Source organism: Capra hircus, chromosome 18 (assembly GCF_001704415.2).
Source record: "Capra hircus breed San Clemente chromosome 18, ASM170441v1, whole genome shotgun sequence".
In the NCBI taxonomy this organism is placed as follows: Eukaryota; Metazoa; Chordata; class Mammalia; order Artiodactyla; family Bovidae; genus Capra; species Capra hircus.
The window spans coordinates 47,235,233-47,255,025 of NC_030825.1; the positions used below are offsets into that span (position 1 = coordinate 47,235,233).

The 19,793-nt window shown below is 48.1% G+C and overlaps 1 protein-coding gene across 1 annotated transcript; it reads left to right on the top strand.

Moving 5' to 3' along the window:
• Window positions 5,797–13,927, top strand: UPK1A (uroplakin 1A). Its single transcript, XM_018063380.1, has 7 exons — window positions 5,797–5,884; window positions 7,355–7,555; window positions 10,161–10,235; window positions 10,368–10,475; window positions 11,436–11,615; window positions 13,143–13,226; window positions 13,305–13,927. Exons 1-7 carry the CDS (start codon window positions 5,801–5,803, stop codon window positions 13,347–13,349), a joined length of 777 nt encoding a protein of 258 aa, XP_017918869.1. The 5' UTR covers window positions 5,797–5,800; the 3' UTR covers window positions 13,350–13,927.

Genomic DNA, 19,793 nt, shown 5'->3' on the forward strand with positions numbered 1-19,793 from the left:
ATGAAACAGAGCCACATAGTTCAGTTCAGTCGCTCAGTCATGTCCGACTCTTTGCGACCCCATGAATCACAGCACTCCAGGCCTCCCTGTCCATCACCAACATATTAGGTGATGTATAAATCTCAAAAGCGTAATGCTGAGGCGCAAAAAAAATCAATTGCCTGGAGCACAAGACACAATTTATGTAAAGTTTATATACAGACATAGAGAACAAATGCCGGACGCCAAAGCGGGGAAGGGGATTGGGGTAAGCTGGCAGATTGGGACTGATTTATGTGCACTTACATACACTACTTGGAGAAGGAAATGGCAACCCATTCCAGTACTGTCTGGAAAATACCATGCATGAAGGAGCCTGGTAGGCAATATAGTCCATGGGGTCACAAAGAGTTGGACACGACTGAGCAACTTCACTCACTCATATACACTACTGTGTATAAAACAACTAATGGAAACCACTGTATAGCTCAGAGAACTCTACTCAGAGATCTGTGGTGACCTAAATGGGAAGGAAATCCAAAAGGGAGGGGATATATGTATACATATAGCGGATTCACTTTGCTCCGCAGCAGAAACTAACACATTGTTAAGTAACTATACTCCAGCAAAAATAAAGCTATTCTATCGTTGATGAATACATGCACATATTTGAAAAATATGAAAGCATGCATAGGAGTAGAAACCCCAAACACTAAAAAACATTTGAAAAGATGCTCAAAATCCTCAGTCATAAAATGGAGTGAGAATGGAGATAACAGCATGTATCACTTTATACCAAATTGCTCTTGTCCAAAACTAGAAAGGTGAGTAATGTCAAGCGTGGATGGTGAGGGAAGGATACAAGAGCCCTCATGAACCCTTGGTTGGAGTGTTAGAGGGGACAGCCATTGTGGAAAGCAAACTGCCACATACATACCCAGGACCCAGAAATTCTGCTCCCTAAGAAAGAGACACAAGCATCTATCTGTCTACAGAGCCACACACGAGAGTGCTCTTTGCGGCATTATTTACAGTGGGAATGGCGGAGGCGGCAGAGTTGGAAGGAGCCTGACTGTCCTCTCTGGGGAGGAGACAGTAAACTGTGAGGGATGCACCAGAGGTGTCCCAAGCAACCATCAGAAGCCACGGACTCAATGAGCCCAGGGTAACAATGATGGCCCTTAATAAAACTAGTGCTCAGCAAGAAACATAAGTCTAGGAGAAGCTATTAACACGATCATGGGGAGATAAATTAGAACAGACATGCGCTGGACACAATGGTACTCATTTTACAAGAATTCACTCAGCAACAACAAAAAATACTATATGAACATATTAGAATGTTTGTCAGTAGCTGGTGGGGCACCAAAGAGACTGGGGTATGGAGACTGAGGGAATACATAAAATTCTTTTGAATTTTTGTTATTGGTCAGTTACATGTGTGATCCGTTCATGTAGCCTGTTCTTGTTTCAGCTGAAGTGGTAGTGGTGGTTTAGTCAGTAAGTCATGTCCAACTCTTTGTGAACCCATGGGCTGTAGCCCACCAGGCTCCTCTGTCCATGGGATTCTCCAGGCAAGAATACTGGCGTGGGTTGACCTTTCCTCCTCCAAGGGGTCTTCCTGACCCAGGGATGGAACCCCCATCTCCTGCAGAGCAGGCGGATTCTTTACCATCTGAGCCACTGGTGAAAGCCAGAATACATTAAATTTAAATCAAGAGATTTAAATATTGTGGGGGATAATGAACTATAAACTGAGGGTGTGGGATTAACGCAATCCATGACACCTGCGATCTCAAAAGGAAGACAAGGGAAGCGATGTAGAGGAGGAGGAGTCCCAAATTTAGTAGTGAAGTTGTCTCTGGGCAGGAGGTGACTTCAAATGCCATCTGCGATGTGTGCACCTTAGAAAACCATCTGCAGTGAATACAGGAAAATAGACTTGACAAAGCTGGGAGGTGAGGATGTTGGTGTCAGTTACGTGATCTCTCCGTTTCCTTCTACACTGAAATATTTTGTAAGTAATTTGAGAAAACTTTCCTTTCACCACTGACCAGGGGAAACAAAACACACCAGAAAGGCTGGTGAGAAGTGGCTCCTTTTCATATAACTTTTATGTCATTTCATGCCATTTCATTTTCTGTTCATGGAGCACCTAAAATTATCTTGTGTGCCTTCTTTGGAAAACACCACTTTCTACATGTCAAATATGTTGCTTTTGAAAGAATCTACCCTCTTTTATTTATTTATTTTTGTCTGTGTTGAGTCTTCATTGCTGTGAGTGGGCTTTCTCTAGTTGTGGCAAGTAGGGGCTACTCTTCACTATGGTGAGGGGCTTCTCATTGTGGTGGCTCCTCTTGCTGCAGAGCTCAGGATCTAGGCACACAGGCTTCAGTAGTTGTGTCTTGCGGGCTCTAGAGCACAGGCTCTAATAGGCTCTAGAGCATTAGCTTAGTTGCCTAAAGGCATGTGGAATCTTCCCAGAACAGGGATTGAACCTGTGTCCCCTGCATTGGCAGGCAGATTCTTAACCACTGGACCACTAGGGAATTCTTGATCTACCCTCTTTTGAAGGCATTGGAATAAAAAAAAATAAAAATAAAAATAAAAAAACAGAAAAGTGCACTTATCGTGAGGGTACTGCTTGATGAATTTTCAGTCTGAACACACTTGCGTAACTGGTGTCCAGATTCAGAAAGAGAAGTCCCTTTCCTGTCCCCTACAGTCACATCCCAAGGGTAACCACTCCCTGACTTTTATCACTCTATTGCTTTTGCCTGTTCTAGAACTTCCTGTCTAGAATCATATAGTGGTAGTCTTTCAAGTGTGGCTTTTTTCATTTAGAGTAATGTTTTTGAGATGTATCCCTGTGGTGGCATGTATCCAAAATTCATTCCCTCTTGCTGTTGAATAGTATCTGGTGTATGCATGTACCATCATGGACTTATCTAACCTCCTGTTAAGGGGCATTTGGGTGGTTTCCAATGTGGAATACATTCACAGCATCCAGTAGATGGAAGTGGGGGAATTCCCATGGACAAAAGGCTGGATCACATGTAGGTATATGTCATCTTAAGAAGATCTTGGCATTGTGGTTTTTATCATCAGCACTCTGAACATCTGAGTAATTAGCACTTCAAATCTTCTTGCTTTGAAGACTAGCTTATATAATAATAAGAAAGAATAGTGAAAATTCAACTTTGACATCAAAATACACTGGGTTCTTGTTTCAGAAGAAAATAGATCCCTTTTATGACAGGTAACATATTAACGCCCCCACTGACAACAACTTTTTGTTTTTATTAGACTTTTTATATAACATCCAATTACTTATAGTTATGAACTATTTCATATTATCAGCATGGCCCTATTATTTTGCAAGTTATTTTAGCTAAAACTTATAAATTGTATTTGACAGGTGTTGGAGAAGACTCTTGAGAATCCCTTGGACTGCAAGGAGATCCAACCAGTCCATTCTAAAGGACATCAGCCCTGGGTGTTCTTTGGAAGGAATGATGCTAAAGCTGAAGCTCCAGTACTTTGGCCTCCTCATGCGAAGAGGTGACTCATTGGAAAAGACTCTGATGCTGGGAGGGATTAGGGGCAGGAGGAGAAGGGGCCGACAGAGAATGAGATGGCTGGATGGCATCGCCGACTCGCTGGACGTGAGTTTGAGTGAACTCCGGAAGTTGGTGATGGACAGGAAGGCCTGGCGTGCTGCGATTCATGGGGTCGCAGAGTCGGACACGACTGAGCAACTGAACTGAACTGAACTGATACATTATTATTTTAACGTTCTCCTTAGTCCTTAATAGAGATGTAAGTCATCAGTGAAAACTATTTTAAATGTGAAGTGGATTGACTAAAAATCACATTATCCGTTTTAGCTGGAAAACATCTCTTGAGTCTTATTACTAAGCTAGTATCTTTTTTTTTTTTTCCGCCCGCCGCGCTTGTGAGGTCTTAGTTCTACGTGCACGCGCGCTAAGTCCCTTCAGTCCTTTCTGACTTTGCGACCCCATGGGCTGTAGGCCGCCAGGTTCCTCTGTCCATGGCATGCATTTTCTAGGCAAGAATACTGGAATAGGTTGCCATGACCTCCTGCGGAGGGTTTTCCTGACGCAGGAATCGAACCAGCGGTTCTTACATCTCCTGCACTGGCAGGCGGATTCTTTACCACTAGCGCCACCCCGAGATGCAAGCTGAACCCCCTGCATTGAAGGCCGTGGATTCTTTACCACCAGGACAGTTCCACCAAGCCAATATCTTGATGATGGGATTTTAAGTCGCGTTTGTTTGCCCATTTTTCACACACCGGGGAAACCAAAACCCAGAGAGAAAATCCAGCAAACGCTCCAGCTCTCGGGATTGAGAAGTTCTGGAGGACCGAGTCCAGGCCACCACTTTCGCCTGCGGAATGGGCCTGTGTGCCACTGGGGGGCGCCATCGGGCGGCAGAGACCGCGGGCTTCTCTGGAACGCGGCTGGTGAGGCACCTTCGCCCGCTGCACACTGGCGGGAAGACTTCCTTTGCAGACATCCCAGCCCTCAGTTCCCACCGCCTCCCAGGAAAGCGATATGATGGTACCCATTCTGCAGATGAGCAAATGCACACGCCAGGTCGCGCGGCACGGAGTAGGCGGAACTGGGATCAGAACCTAGGTCTTTCATTCCGCAGACTGAAGACAATTCCAAACATGGCTCCTCCTCGCTGTGACCTTGCTTTGTCAGCGAGAGTGTGTGGTGATGGGGCGCGGGGCCGGGGGAGGGGGGGATCCAACGAAGTCCATTCAGTATGCCTTCCCTTTTTCTTGCACACTCCTCTCCCCGCCTGCTCGTTGAACACTCATCTCAAAATCCCGTCACACACAATCTTCCAAACTCTCCCTCGGCCCCAGAGGGGAGCATCCCTCCCACTTGCCTCATCTCCTCCCTCCTCCCGGCCTCGTCCAGCAGCCCTAGCGGGCCGGGGTCACTGCCCTGGAGAGGTGGAGCCCCTAGCCGCGGAGGCAGTTCTGGGATTCCGAACTCGCGTGTGGATTTCATTTGAATCTCTCCCCCTTCCAGGGAGGCTCTAGTCCTGCGGAGAGAAGTCAGGTGGTATACTCGCCCTCCCCACCCTGTCCCCATCCCCACCCCCACAACGGACTGAGAAGCAGAGGCCGCCGCATGTCACCCTGCCCATGTGGCCAGCATAATCTGGAATTTCAGGTCTATAAATCACTGGCAGGGGGCGGGGTGGGGGAAGGGGTTCATAAAGCTGTTCTCCCATACTTGTCTGCGCGCTTGACCTCTATCCCCTCCTCCAGACACCCTCCCCCCTCCAGGAAACTGGCCTAAGGAGGGGCCTGGGCGTATATAGGGAGCCACTGTGGGAGGGGCTGGCCAGAGAGGCTACAGGCAGAGAAGGTGAGGAGGGGGCCCTGCGGGTCTGGATGCGGAGGCCAGCCCTGAGCTCTGCCCAGTGACTGCCCCATCCCAGCCTTGGTTTCTTTTTTTTTTTTTTGCGAGGGTGGGGATGGCACGCTCCACGGCTTGCAGAATCTTAGATCCCCAACCAGGGATTGAACCCACATCCCCTGTAGTGGGGGCGCAGAGTCCTAACCACTGGGCTGCCAAGGAAGTCCCTCCTCTTCTGTAAAATGGCCCACTGCCAGGGTTATGGGCACACTGGATACCAGCCTGGGCCCGGCAGAGAGGTGGGAGCAGAACCTGGCAGCTGGGATGTGGAATGGGGGCAGTGGGTCCTGCCCAGCAAGGCCCACCCTCCTCTCCTAGCCTCTCCCCAGCCTCATCCCTGCTCATGTGTCCCAGGCAGGACTATGGCTTCTGTGGCAGCAGCAACGACAGAGAAGGGGTCTCCAGTTGTGGTGGGTCTGCTGGTCGTGGGCAACATCATTATTCTGGTAAGACATCCACTGGGAGCCCAGTGGGCAGGTGAGGAGGAGGGAGTCGTCCTGAACCTGGGCGCGGTGCGGCTGAGAGCCCAGGACCCACTTAATGGCCCGTGTCTCCTGGCTTCTCAAGTCAGAAGGGTCCTGATTTGGATCCCAGCTCTGCCTCTCCCCAGCTGTGTGAACTTGAGCAAACAACTTGAGTTCTCTGTGCCTGCTTCCCCATCTATAGATTATGTCTTCACTGTGGGCACTGTTGAGTCGATTAATCCTCAGAGTAATGGTCCTCAGATCAGAAAAAGTGCTTGACAAGTGCCAGCTGTCATCATCAACATGATTTTGGACATAATGTGCCTGCTGGGTGCGCAGGAGGCCCATAGCAATGAGTAACAGCAATGTCTTGTAGTTATCTGATACCTGCACGTGGAGCCAGACAGCCTGGGTTCAACCTCAGCTTTATCACCTGCTACTCTGGGATCTGGGGCCAGTGATGTAATCTCTCCAGGCCTTAGCGTTCTCATCTGTAAGATGGAGATAAAATAGGAATGCTGAGAGGATCAGATGAGTTACCGGATCTGTGCTTAGGCCAGAGCCTGGCACACATGTTGCTACTGGTACGGGCCATCACAACAGTAGTATAGGACAGCTGGTAACAATGGTGATTATCACATGGGAAGCAGTTCTGGGGATCAGTGCACACAGTAAATACTCTGTGAACCTTGGTCTGACTGTTGGCAAAGGTACCACCGAGCAGTCTTCCTCTTGCCTGTTTCCCCATCCCAAGAGGTAACCAGATTTTTATTTTCTCCAATATTCCTTGAAGCAGATACAAGCAGACAGAAACTCTGTACCTGTTTTCTCCCTTTTCTTGCTCATTCTGCATCCTGCCCTGTGCCTCCCCCATCCTCCTGCTCCCATTGTGTGTAGGCCCCTCCACCCCAGGCCTCAGCCGGCCTCCCCACCCCTGCCCACAACTGCAGAGCCCCCCGTTGTGTGGCACCCTGGCTCCTTAATTCCCTGCAGTGCTGCAGGGAATAACCTGGTGGGTGTGCGGCTTTCCTGCATGGGCAGGTGTGTCCGGAGGATCGATTCCCGTGAGTGGAACGGCTGGACTGAAGGGTCAATGCCTTTGTCATTTGTTCTGGCCACAGCCAGGCTCCTCTCCTCGGGGAACAGCAACTCTCTCCAGGAGACCCAGCATCTCCATGAGCTCCAGGCTTTGCATGTAGTGTCTCCTCATATCCTTGAAGTCTTCAGCAGCTGGGGTGGAGGTGGGGTTCAGGGGTCTGGCTGGGTCCTCCCTTCCCTCTCAGTCCCCTGCCCAGCTTCATCCCTGCTCGTGGAAGGGGACCTTTGTCACTGTTACTACTTTACCAGGAGGGCAGTAGAGGCTCAGAGTGGGGAAGGCGCCTGCTCACAGAGACTCATGCAGGTGAGCCAACCGCGCCTGCCCAGCCCCTGCTGACTGGCCGTTCTGTCCAGCTGTCAGGCCTGGCCCTGTTTGCGGAAACGGTATGGGTGACCGCCGACCAGTACCGCGTGTACCCACTGATGGGCGTCTCGGGCAAGGATGATGTCTTCGCCGGCGCCTGGATCGCCATCTTCTGCGGCTTCGCCTTCTTCGTGGCGGCCGGCTTCGGTGTGGGCGCAGCACTCTGCCGCCGCCGCTCCATGGTCCTCACGGTGAGGCCCCGGGAGGAAGGGATGGGCATAGGCTGGCCACAGAGGTCATCCTCACAGAGTCATATTGCCAACCACACAGAAGCCTCGAGTGCGCCTTCCCGGGGGCACTGCAGTGGGGCCTCCTGGCAATCACGTCATCTCATCTGTCCATAGACGAGTAACCTAGGCTCAGCTGTTACTCTCGTCTTACTGGGAAAACTAGGGCCCACAGGAGGCAAGGAAAAGGCGCTGCACAGGAAGATGGCTCTTGAGTAGCAGGACTGGGACTTGAACCTCAGCTAGTTGGTCTCCAGGGTCTGCACTTGTGAGCTCTGTTGGTGACAATGACAATAAGGATAGCACAGCTGCCATTTAATGAGCGCTCCATGTTTACATAGATTAGTTCATTTGCGCCTCACCATCCGTCATGAGGTGCCATAATCATCTCCATCTTCATCCTCATGAGCCCATTTGACAGAGTTGATACTGAGGCTCAGACAAGTGAACCCACTTCTCTGGGGTGGCACAGCAAGTGAGTGGCAGAGCCAGGATTTAAACCTGAGTCCATCAGCACTTGATCCTGGGCTTTTAGTCTCTGCCCACAGCAATAACCCACACTCCCCCAAGTACCTCTCATGGGCCTGACATGAAGCTAAGCAGTTTAGAAAGTGAACGCCTTCAAGCCAACCAGCGGCCCTCTGAAGTGAGTGCTTCTCTACCCATTTACCAGATGAAGAAACTGAGGCTCAAAGAGGCCCACAGACCAGATGATAGGGAAAGCCGGAACTCCAATCCCAGCCCTACTGACCCAGAGCCAACATGGGGCTTCCTCCCCATCTGAGGGCTTTTTAGATTCCCAGGAGCAGCTACTTACCTAATCCACAAATGTGTATTGAGCAAGAACCATGTGCCAAGCCCTGTGCTAGGCACTGGGTTATTTAGTGAGCAAACCACAAAAGCCCTGGCTATGGGCTACTGTGATGGGGGAGACAGTGACCAGGGAAGGAAGAGCTGGAGCTGTGGAAGGGAGAGTGGAGAACTTGCAGGTAAAGTGAAGCAGAGGCGAGGTTGGGGGAGGGTGCAGTGGAGGGGGCTGTGAACCACGTGTGTGGGGGCTGGAGCCAATTGTGGGGAGGTAGTGAGAGGACCTGAGGGCGGACAGGGCAGGAGAACACTGGGGGATGGGCGTGGCGATGAGGGGAGCAAGGGGAGGTGGGCCTGGCCGGTGGACCTGCAGGCCTTGGTAGGGACTTTGGCTTCGCTATGTGTAAGATGGAGCCATGGAAAACACTCTTTTCCGTGCCTTTCCTTTTATTCTTCTTTCCTGCATTTAGTTCTCCGGCACAACAATTTTCCAGTCCTAAAAGTCCACCCAACTAGTAAAAGAAAAAAAGTCTGTGTCTCCCCTGTGAGTTTGTCATTAATCGAGACACAGAATTTTTCTTTAATTATCGTGAGAAATTTCAAACAGACTAGAGTGAATGGCACCATGAACCTTGTGGACCTATCACCTGGTTTCAACAATATCCCCCACACGTCATCCCCCTACCCCACCCTCTGCCTGCCCACATTTTTCTTTCCTGGGGTATTTTGAAGTGCATTCCAGACACCAAGTCACTTCCCTGTCAATACTTGAGTGTACATTTCTCTGAGCGATAAGGACATGGTTTTAAAGCAGCCAGGTGTGCTGGCCCACAGCATCTCGTCTGGGCAGTGAAGTTGGCACATCCGTACCCCACCCTCTGTTGCTTTAAGGGTAAGGGGAGGGGACAGCTGAGGGTCAGAGAAATAATTTTCATTAAACACCAAAGGGTTTCTTTGGGGGGGAGGGCGGTGCACAACCACTATACCGTGGGCACACCCTGTAAATTTACCCCACTCCCTTCCTATCTATCTTCCAATACCCAGCCTGTGTTCAGATGTCCCTGATGTCTCAGGAGTGTCTTTATTTTTTTCTTTTCTATAGTAGACATTCATTTGATTGCATCCAAGCTAATAGTTAACTTCAGGGAATACCTTACATATTTTTAAATTTCATTTCCTCCTAACATTTTATTGAAAACTTTTCAAACATACGGAAAGGGTGAAAGGTTTGCACAGACAGCACGTATGTATCCACCATGTAGATATTTCCGTTCACGTTGTGTCTGCTTAGTCACTCAGTCTTGTCAGACTCTGGGCCCCCTATGGACTGTAGCCCCCAGGCTCCTCTGTCCATGAGGATTCTCCAGGTGAGAATACTGAAGTGGGTTACCATGCCCTTCTCCAGGGGATCTTCCCAGCCCAGGGATCGAACCCAGGTCTCCTGCATCGCAGGCATTTTCTTTACCGTCTGAGCCACCAGGGAAGACCTCCATTCACATTGTCCTATACTTTTGTAAACAATTGCGTTTCTGGGAATTCCCTGGCAGTCCAATGGTTAGGAAGTGGTGCCCTCACTGCCGGCCCCTGGTTCGATCCCTGGTCAGGGAACTAACATCCTGCAAGCTGCAGGGCTCAGCCAAAAAAAACCCACAAAAGATAAAACATTGCACCTCTGTCCATGGACCCATCCCTTGAGGGGTGGGCCCTCACAGGCTCTGCCCTGATGGCACTGGCCTCCGTCCCTCCCTCCGTCTCTCTGCAGTACCTGATACTCATGCTCATCATCTACATCTTTGAGTGCGCCTCCTGCATCACGTCCTACACCCACCGAGACTACGTAAGTCCCACGGAGGCCAGGGGAGGGACGTGACTTCTGGCAGGGGGAGTTCAGTGAGGGTCTCCAGACGTGGAGGTCGAGCTCTCTCCCCACCCAGCCTGGCTGGACCCTGTTCTTCCTGGCCCTCTGCAGATGGTGTCCAACCCATCCCTGATCACCAAGCAGATGCTGACCTTCTACAGTGCAAACTCAGACCAGGGCCGGGAACTGACCCGCCTCTGGGATCGCATCATGATTGAGGTGGGTGACGGTCTGCAGTGTTGGGGGGCTGGGGTGAATCTGGGGCTCTGACCACAGAGGTAATTAGGGCTTCCATGATGCCCACTGGTGGATGATATCTAGAAGGTTCTTAGAAGGGAGGGACTCTGGTTGTTGCCATTTTCCACATGAAAAACCTCAAAAGAGAGAACAGCACTTGCCCATGTGGTTGGTAAGGGACAGAGCTGGGGCTCAAACCTGGCAGCCTAGATCCAGAGCCCCTGCTCCGAACCATGGCACGCACAGTCTTAATAACAACAATAGTCATAATAATAACAGCAAACATCAACCAGCACTACCTTTTGTTTAGCACTGTTCAAAGCACTTTCAAGCTTCTTTAATCCTCACAGCCAGCCCATAATGGAGATCAGCTCTTAGCGATAAGGAAAGGGAAACAGGAAGTTGAGGTCACATGGCTGGTCGGTCACAGAACCAGACAGACTCAAACCCGGGCTGCCAGGTTCTAAAAAACACATGTTAATTAAACTCAGTGTGATACAGGAGCACAAAGGGAGAATGTTGAGGACCCCTCGGAAACTGAGGTCCCCATTTGCTTCAAGCTAGCCAGGACTGGAGCCCACGTTTGAAGGAGCCTATGTTTTCATCATTTGAAAGCCACAAATTAAACACCCAGAAGGGCCAGGAGAAGCCAGAAATTGGCCCTTTGGTGTCATTTGACTCTTTTTGTTGACGGCTAATTAAAAACAGAAAAATTTTTTTCCAATGATTTTTTTTTTTTTTTTCAAAAAAAAAAAGCTATAAATGTGGGTTTGATCCAAATCTCCCATCAGCCTTGGGGTGCTGGGACAAGTATTGCCTGCTCCTTGCTCACACACAGACACTGGAGCGCAGGCCCATCTTGGCCTTCCTCGCTGTGTGACTGCAAGGGAGCATCAGTCCTCTCTGAGCTGGAGCCCGCCTGACCCCAGCCTCTCCCTCCAGCAAGAGTGCTGTGGCACGTCAGGCCCCATGGACTGGGTGAACTTCACATCTGCCTTCCGGGCCACCACCCCAGAGGTGGTGTTCCCCTGGCCCCCGCTGTGCTGTCGACGGACTGGCAACTTCATCCCAGTCAATGAAGAAGGCTGCCGCCTGGGCCACCTGGACTACCTGTTCACCAAGGTGTGTCTCTTCCTGCTGTGTCTGTCGATCTGTCTGGCCCTCTCTGGTTCTTCTGTCTCTTTCTCCCTCCTCTCTGTCTGTCTGTCATCTCCTCCCCGACCCCCATCTGACTTTCTCAACCCTTCATCTGTCTGCCCCCCACCTCTCCCCGCCCCGCCACCTCCCTGTGCAAGTCAGCGGGATGCATACCGCAGGTTTGGTCTGATCCAGACCTGGCAACACCTAAAACTTTTCTCAGGTTGTCTGGGGATCAGAGCAACAAGAACCATACCGGCAGCATACCACCAATAACCACTAACATTTCTTGAGCCTTCACTTTGTAGCAGGCATCCTTCTAGGTGCTTTACATTTTCCTTTTTTACTTATTTCATTCTCACGGCAGCCTAATGAGGTAAGGTTGCAATGTTTTCATTTTATAGATGATGAATCTCGCTAGTGAGGGATGGAGCTGGGATGTGATTTCAGGCAGTGAGGTCCCAACCAGGTGCTTTAACTCCTGCAAGAGGAGTGCAGAGGCAAAGAGAGAAGCCAGAGGAGGGGAACCAGTCCCAGTGGGCTAGGGGGGCCCTTCAGAGCCATGTCTTAGATCAAGTATCATGGAGAGAGGAGCCTGATGCAAACCATCACCCCTCTAGAGTCAGAGAGCTGTTCCTTGAGCCTTGGCTCTGTGCAGAGCACTTACACACCTCATCTCACAGAATCATCACAGCTACTTTTTGGAGGGTGAAAGTGAAAGTGAAGTCGCTCAGTCGTGTCCGACTCTTTGCGACCCCATGGACTGTAGCCCACCAGGCTCCTCCATCCATGGAATTTTCCAGGCAAGATTACTGGAGTGGGTTGCCATTTCCTTCTCCAGTGGATCTTCCCAACCCAGGGATCGAACCTGGGTCTCCCGCATGGCAGGCAGACGCTTTACCTTCTGAGCCACCAGGAAGATAGTGCTGTCAATATTGCTATTTCCCAGATGGGAAAACTGAGGCTCAGAGGGTCAGAATCACAGCTAGGCCCCATAGCCAACAAACGACAGAGCTGGCCCTCAGCTCTGTCCTGCTGACTCCAGGGCACACACCCTGAACCTTTATTCTTGGCCACTTCCAAGTCGGATCGAGCAGGGGATCTACATGAAGGCAAGTGGTGTGAGGCTCTGGCCCTGCTCAGCCTCACCTCTAAACGTGAAGCTTTTAGAACTGGTCTGATCCTAAAGTTAAATTTCAAACCTTTGGAACTTGGGGGCAGCATGGAAAGCTGGCTCCAGACAGAATCGCCCTCAGACTGCACCATCGGAGGCAGCACCTGTTTGTGCAGTCTGGGTTATCGTCACAGCCCTGACTCCCCGAAATCACCCTGGGAGGAAGACACTGCTATGATCCCCAAGGTGAGAAACCCCCACCCTCGGTGATCCCACAGGTAAGAAAAGCAAGACTGGAAGCAGGAAGTGACTTCTCCCAAGGATGCCCAGTGACTCTTGCTTTCAGCAGCCAGCCCTCCCTGGGCATTATCTCACATTCCCACTTTCCCCTTGCCCAGGGCTGCTTTGAACATATTGGCCACGCCATCGACAGCTACACGTGGGGCATCTCGTGGTTTGGGTTTGCCATCCTGATGTGGACGGTGAGAGGCGGAGCCTTTGAGCTGGGTAGGATGGGGGTGTGAGGCGGGAGTACCCCTCACCTGATGCCTCCTCTTCAGCTCCCCGTGATGCTGATAGCCATGTATTTCTACACCACGTTGTAAGAACGAGAAGTGAAGGCCATGTGCACACCCGGCTTCCTCCTCCTCCCGCTCTGGCTTGCTTCCTCCCGCTGAGACGGCTGACTCGCCTCTCCCTGGCCCACCTCGCTGGCCCAGCCCTCCCTCCACTCCAAAGATGTTTTACCAGGTTTCTGAACCCTGCTGAGAGTTGGGGTGCCCTAAAACCCCTGGACATCCTCCTACTAAGGACTAAGCTTCCAGCAAATTCTCTAAGGGGTGTGTAGCATGTGTGTACAGACCCTTAGTCCTTAACCTCCTTTCACTAGACTGATTCACTAGACTGGCCCATCTTTCAGGGTCAACTTCAAGTCCTGTCCTCGGGGGGCCCTTTCCTGAGCTCACCACCCCATTCACAGATACCTTTCTTATAGTTCCCAGAGCTCCTCCTCCATGGTGGATGTCGTCATCATCACTGAATAGTTTGTGATTGTCTGTTTAAATTCTGGTAGAACTGGGACTGCCATGAGGAGAGGGACAAATTCTGTTATGGTCACTTTAACATCTCCCACATCGCCTGGCATGGGGCTGAGCATGGATATTCAATAAATACTACTTGGATGAGTTTGTTTGTTTTCTTCTAAAGCCAAGGTAAATGAATAAGAACTTAAGTGGAAGTAGCAGAAACCCAACCAGCACTGACTGAAACATAAAATGGAATGTACAGGCTCTTGTAACCAAGTCCGTAGTGCTGGCTTCAGGCATGTCTAGATCCAGGGGCTCAATCTAGGTTTCCAGGAAACCTGCTTCATTCTCTGGCAGGATTTCTCTGATAACACCAGACTGACATTCGTATAGCTAAGCAACACAGCAGTGAGAAAAGGCCTCTTTCCCAAAAGATTTCACCAAGGTCAGGAATTAAATCTCACTGTTTTGGTTTAGGTTTTAACCCCACTCTTCAGTCTGGGAAGGGAGAGCAATGTGGATTAACATTCCTGCTAAGGATGCATTCAGGGGTGGTGTTAAGAAGGGGACTGGTTATCAAAAGAAAATCAAAGTGCAGGGCTGCTGGGCCAGTACAGGTGACAAACATCCTCCTTTATTGTCGTTATCTGGTCGCCAAGTCCTGTCCAACTCTTTGCGACCCCATGGACTGTAGCCCCCCAGGCTCCTCTGTCTGTGGAATTTCCCAGGCAAGAATACTAGAGGGGGTTGCCATTTCCTTCTTCAGGGGATCTTCCCTGACACAGAGATTGAACCTGTGTCTCCTGCATTGGCAGGAGTATTCTGTACCACTGAGCCACCTGGGAAGCCCCAGGCATCCTCCTACTAGGGACTAAAGCTTCCAGTAAGTTCTCTAAGGGGTGTGTGAGAGCAAACAGTTTAAGAATCTCATCACTGTTCTTTTGTTCTCTCTGAAGCAGGCCCATGCTCTGGCCATTTGACAGTGGTTAGGCCGTATGGGGAGAACTCTTCCTTACCCATTAAATGAGGTTTGTCAGGGTCCTTATTTCCTCGACTGGTCTGGAAGTGGCCTGCAAATGCTGGAATCAAATGTCAGCTTTTGAAAACATACTTTAATGGTCAAATCTATTACAGTGAAAAATTGGAAACAACAGAATATCCATCAGCAGAGGGTGGGTTGTACAACTCATGTTATATCCTTGGACTGGGATTCTCCGTGGCTGTCATAAAGAATATAAATCTATGTGAGCTGATATAAAAAGATGTCATAATGGTATAAATAATTGAAAAGCATATATAAGGGTGTTCATTATAGTAACCTAAATGAACATCAGTGGTGGACTGGTTAAATTAGCTATGTTATGTCTGTACTCTAGAATACCACAAACAATAGTAAAGAATAATGTTTTAACATGAAAAAAATCTCCAAGGAATGCAAGTAGAAATACTGGCTCTCTCTCTATGCAGGGTAGGTCTTTTCCTTTTAAAGAAATAGGTCAAGGTTTTAAAATAATGTTTAAAGGAATATGGGAAATACTTTTTAGAGAGCAAAAATAATTTATAATGCTTCCATTTAAAAAATTATAAAAATTTACAGATGGGAAGTGTCCCATGTTCCATTCCCCAGTAAACATCCCCCCAGATCTTCTCCAACCCTGTAGGTAATGCTATTAATACACAATCAGTGTCCTCTTTGGCCTTTCAAAAGTTTTTATCAATGTATTGATAAATGCTTATATAAGCACATATATACACGTTTGATAGAATCATGCTTTGGATTAGATTCCTTAGTGGTCAGTGGTCAAGAATCTGCCTCTTCCCTGGTCAGGGAATGAGGATCCCACATGCCACACAGCAACTAAGCCCATACCACAGTTAGAGAGAAGCCTGCCCATCACTATGAAAGATACCGCATGCTGCAGGTAAGACCTGATGCCACCAAGAATAAAGAAGTAAATATAATTGCAACTTGTTTCCTTCAGTTAAGTATATATTCTGGTCATCTTTTCATGTCAGCACATGTGGACTCACTTCTTTTTTGAAACTGTGGCCGAGTATTCCAGAATACAGATATGTCACAGGTCATATACTCTGCTCTAAGTCAGTAAACAAGGCAAGGAACAGAACCACATGCATAAGTGATTTCTTTCTTATAAAAAATGATATATACATATTTCTCATAAAGTTTTTTTTTTGAGAAACAGTTGGGATGGAGGGCCAAGAGGAGGAGGAATTTCCACACCATATATATCTTTATGATGTTTGGGAAAAAATGCTTTGTAAAGATAATGTGTTACTTTCCAAAAACAAAATTTAATAAAGGGATTTCTGAAATACTCAGCAATGTACAACTTTGCTTTTCGAGACAGAATTTTTTTAAAACACCATGTAGATGTAAATGTTATATGTACCATATTTTAACACATAAGCATACCTCCGGATTAACTGGCTTAACAGGCTTTTCTGCAGGCCCGGCAATGAAACTTCTCCTCCATCCTTGAGCACATATTTGACCACGTTGTAAACATGTCAAGGAAAAGAGGGTATTTTGTCACAATCTCCTTTTAAAATCAGATGTATTCTTAGGTGGAAGTTCACAGCGACCTAATCAGTGACTCAGAATCTCTGAGAAAGGAAAAGAGGCAGTACTGAGTTCTCACCCTCCACCACCACACTCTGAGCCTCTATGTTGCCGTTTAGTCGCTAAATTGTGTCCGACTCTTTGCAACCCCACGGACTATAGCCCACCAGGCTCCTCTGTCTAAGGGATTTCCCAGGCAAAAATACTGGAGTGGGTTGCCATTTCCTTCTCCAGGGGCTCTGCCCTGATCCAGGGATCCAACCTGGGTCTCCTGCATTGAAGGCAGATCCTTTCCTACTGAGCCACCAGGGAAGCCCCGAGCCTCCATGTACCCACCTCTCTAAAATGGGCTTCTTGGAACTTCCCCGGTGGTCCAGTGGTTGGGACCCCGCACTTCCGCTAGGGGGCGCGGGTTTGATACCTGGTCGGGGAACTAAGATCATGAGTGTGGCAGGGTGTGGCCAAAAAAAGAAAAGTACAAAGAAAAATGGGGTTCCTGCAGCCCCTACCTCATAGCATAGGGTTCATTATACTCTAAGAGCTCAGGAATCCATAGACCTCTTTATTATGGATCAGGAATTTTCTCAATCCTGTATAATCAGAATCAAATACAGAAATAAACTGCTGGGTAAAGCTGATAAAAAAATAAATATGTGTGTATTTGCCTTAAAACTGTAAAACACAGTTGTAAAACACAGTTGCCTTAAAACTGTAAAACACTGTATAAAAAAACCTTTGTAAAATCCTAAAGTTTAACCTTGGTTATCAAGGAAGAGGAGACACTCGAGGGGGGATTTTATTTCATTTCTTGGGCATTTTGGTATTTTCCAAAAATTTGTATGAAAACTCTTGCTTTTGTCCTCCACAAAAATAACTGCTAAGAGAGTTCCTTTCTACTTGCTAGATGGGATGCTGTCTAAATCATGACCCGTTGAATTAAGCCAATTAGATCTTCAGATTTATTCAGTTGAATTTTCTTAACACTCCTACTCAGTGCTAGCTCCAATCACACAACCACTTTGGCTTCCAGAAGACAAATACTCCTGCTGGACATCGGTCTCACATTGGCCATTGCAATTTAACAGTGGCACTTAAATTTGCCTGCTTAAATGGGATGTGAACCAATTTCTGATAGGCAGTTCGTGAAGTAGAAGCAGTGGGGGAGGGGGTCACTCTACAGGCCTTTCTGTTTCCAGTAAGATCCAAATAAGTGACTGGCAAAGGAAACTTAAAGGAAACTCACCACTGGGCAGTCCCAGGGAGACCAGAGCTGGGAAAGCCAGACATCAGTCCCTTCCTGCCCCTAACCCCTACTGCAGACAACTGCAAACAAGCTGTTCTTGTTTTTCTTTCATTTCTGGTAGTAACCTGTACAAATAAAATAGATGGATGATATTCATCATTCATCATTCAGCTGGATGGCTGAATAGATAATGATTGATAGATTTTTTTTTAAAGAAAAAAATAGAAATATTAATGAAAACTTCACTGCTGGACATGAGATGTGTATTGGGAAAAGAATTATTTTGCTAAACATTGTCAAACTTTATCTGAGCAGTTAAGACAAGGTCAGGCTTTGTCAGACTCTGGGGTTTGGAGTCAAGCTGGCCTCTGGGCCATGGGTAGGTGGACCTCCACCTCTGCCCCACACTGGCCACTCCTTTTTCTGGCTTCATCGGGTCATTTCTGCTCAGCCGGAATGGCAGCAGTATAACCTGGCCAAGGTAGGCCTCATCTGGCAGGACAGGTTTGTCTGCCCCTGCCCTACCACTCAGAGGCCCACTCCTGAGCGTGAGAGAGGAGCAAAGGGATGAGGCTCCCAGGACCACCCAAGAGAGAGGCAGCCATTTGATGGCTGTTCCTACCGCACCTCTGCAGGACCACATCTGTCTAGAGCTAAATCCGGCCTCTGACCCGCTATGGCTCCCCAGTGCCCTCAGCACAGAGTCCAGCTCCTCGGCCTGGCATTGAGGGGCCCTTGTGGCTTGTCTCCTTGCTTCCTCCCCAAGCTCATCTCTCCCTTCCGTCTCATGGAGCCAACCTCTCTTTCACCACTGGAGATCATAGAATGGAAAGGATAAACTAATGTTATATAGCACTCAAGCTTACATTCCTTCCATGAGAACAAGTTGACTTACTCACTAAAATGTAAAACTCACACTCCTTTGACCCACCTAATTCCACCTCTGGGAAACTATCTTGCATATACACTCCCAAGTTTGTTTAAAAACCCACATACAAGGGTAACAAAAGCAGTAAGTGACGAGAACTAGTGATACAATTCATTTTTTTACACCATACAATAGTATGCAGCTAAGTTTAAAGGGAGCTCCATTTACTTTTGCCATATTAAATCATCTCCAAGATACATTGTTCACTGAGAAAAATGCAAAGTGGAAAGCTGAATTAATGCTAAATGAAATGTGGTATCCTAGATTGCACTGTATTTAGCATTAATTCAGTTTTGCAATTTGCATTCTTCTCTATGAACCGTCTATAAGGAGGGCATTGAAACCCACTCCAGGATTTTTGTCTGGAGAATCCCATAGACAGAGGAATCTGGTGGGCTACAGTCCATGGAGTTGCAAGGAGTCAGACACGACTGAAGCGATTTAGCACGCATCCTAGATTGAATCTTAAAAAGACATTAATGAAAAAACTAGAGCAGTCCAAATAAAGTCTGGAGTTTAGTTAATGGTCTTTTCCCCGCCCCCCGCCAGTCACTCGGTCCCGTACTAATGCTAATTTCTTGGTTTTGAAAAACATCATGGCTATGCTGCTGAATTCTAAAATGTATCGTTTGGCACAAGGTTAGGTCTTATCAGTAGAGGGCGCTGGAGGGACACAGCAGAAGTTAGAAGCTTCTCTCCAGATTCCAGTGGTTCCTTCTTGTTACTGCAGAGCTGTGACCAACCAGCAGGTCCTGTGGCTCTTCTCCACGGCTTCCTGAACCCAGCTAGCAATGCACCACTTAACCCAAGAAACCTATTAAATCATGGTTTCTCATTTTTTTCAGATAGTATGCAAATAGAAGTAGAAAGATGCAAAATAGAGAAAATGGTCATTATGAAGAACCAATTCCACTCCTGCTGGAAAAAATGATCAAAAGATCCTGGCATTTGATCCCTGGCATTAAAATTCATCTCATAAAAATGTATTCAGAAAGTTGATTAGACAAGTCCAGAAACTGAAGGGATTTTTCAACTTTCAAGATCTATACCCAGAGCCAAGGCAAGTGATATTTGTTGCCTAGAAACCACTCTGATCCAGGGTATATAAGTTAATTTTTGTTAACTTACACCAAAACACAGTGGCTTAAAATAATGATTTTTTTTAGCTCCTGATTCTGTGGGACCATTTGGGCTGAGCTCAATGCTAAATATTCATTGGAAGGACTGATGCTGAAGCTGAACTGAAGCTCCAATACTTTGTTCCCCTGATGC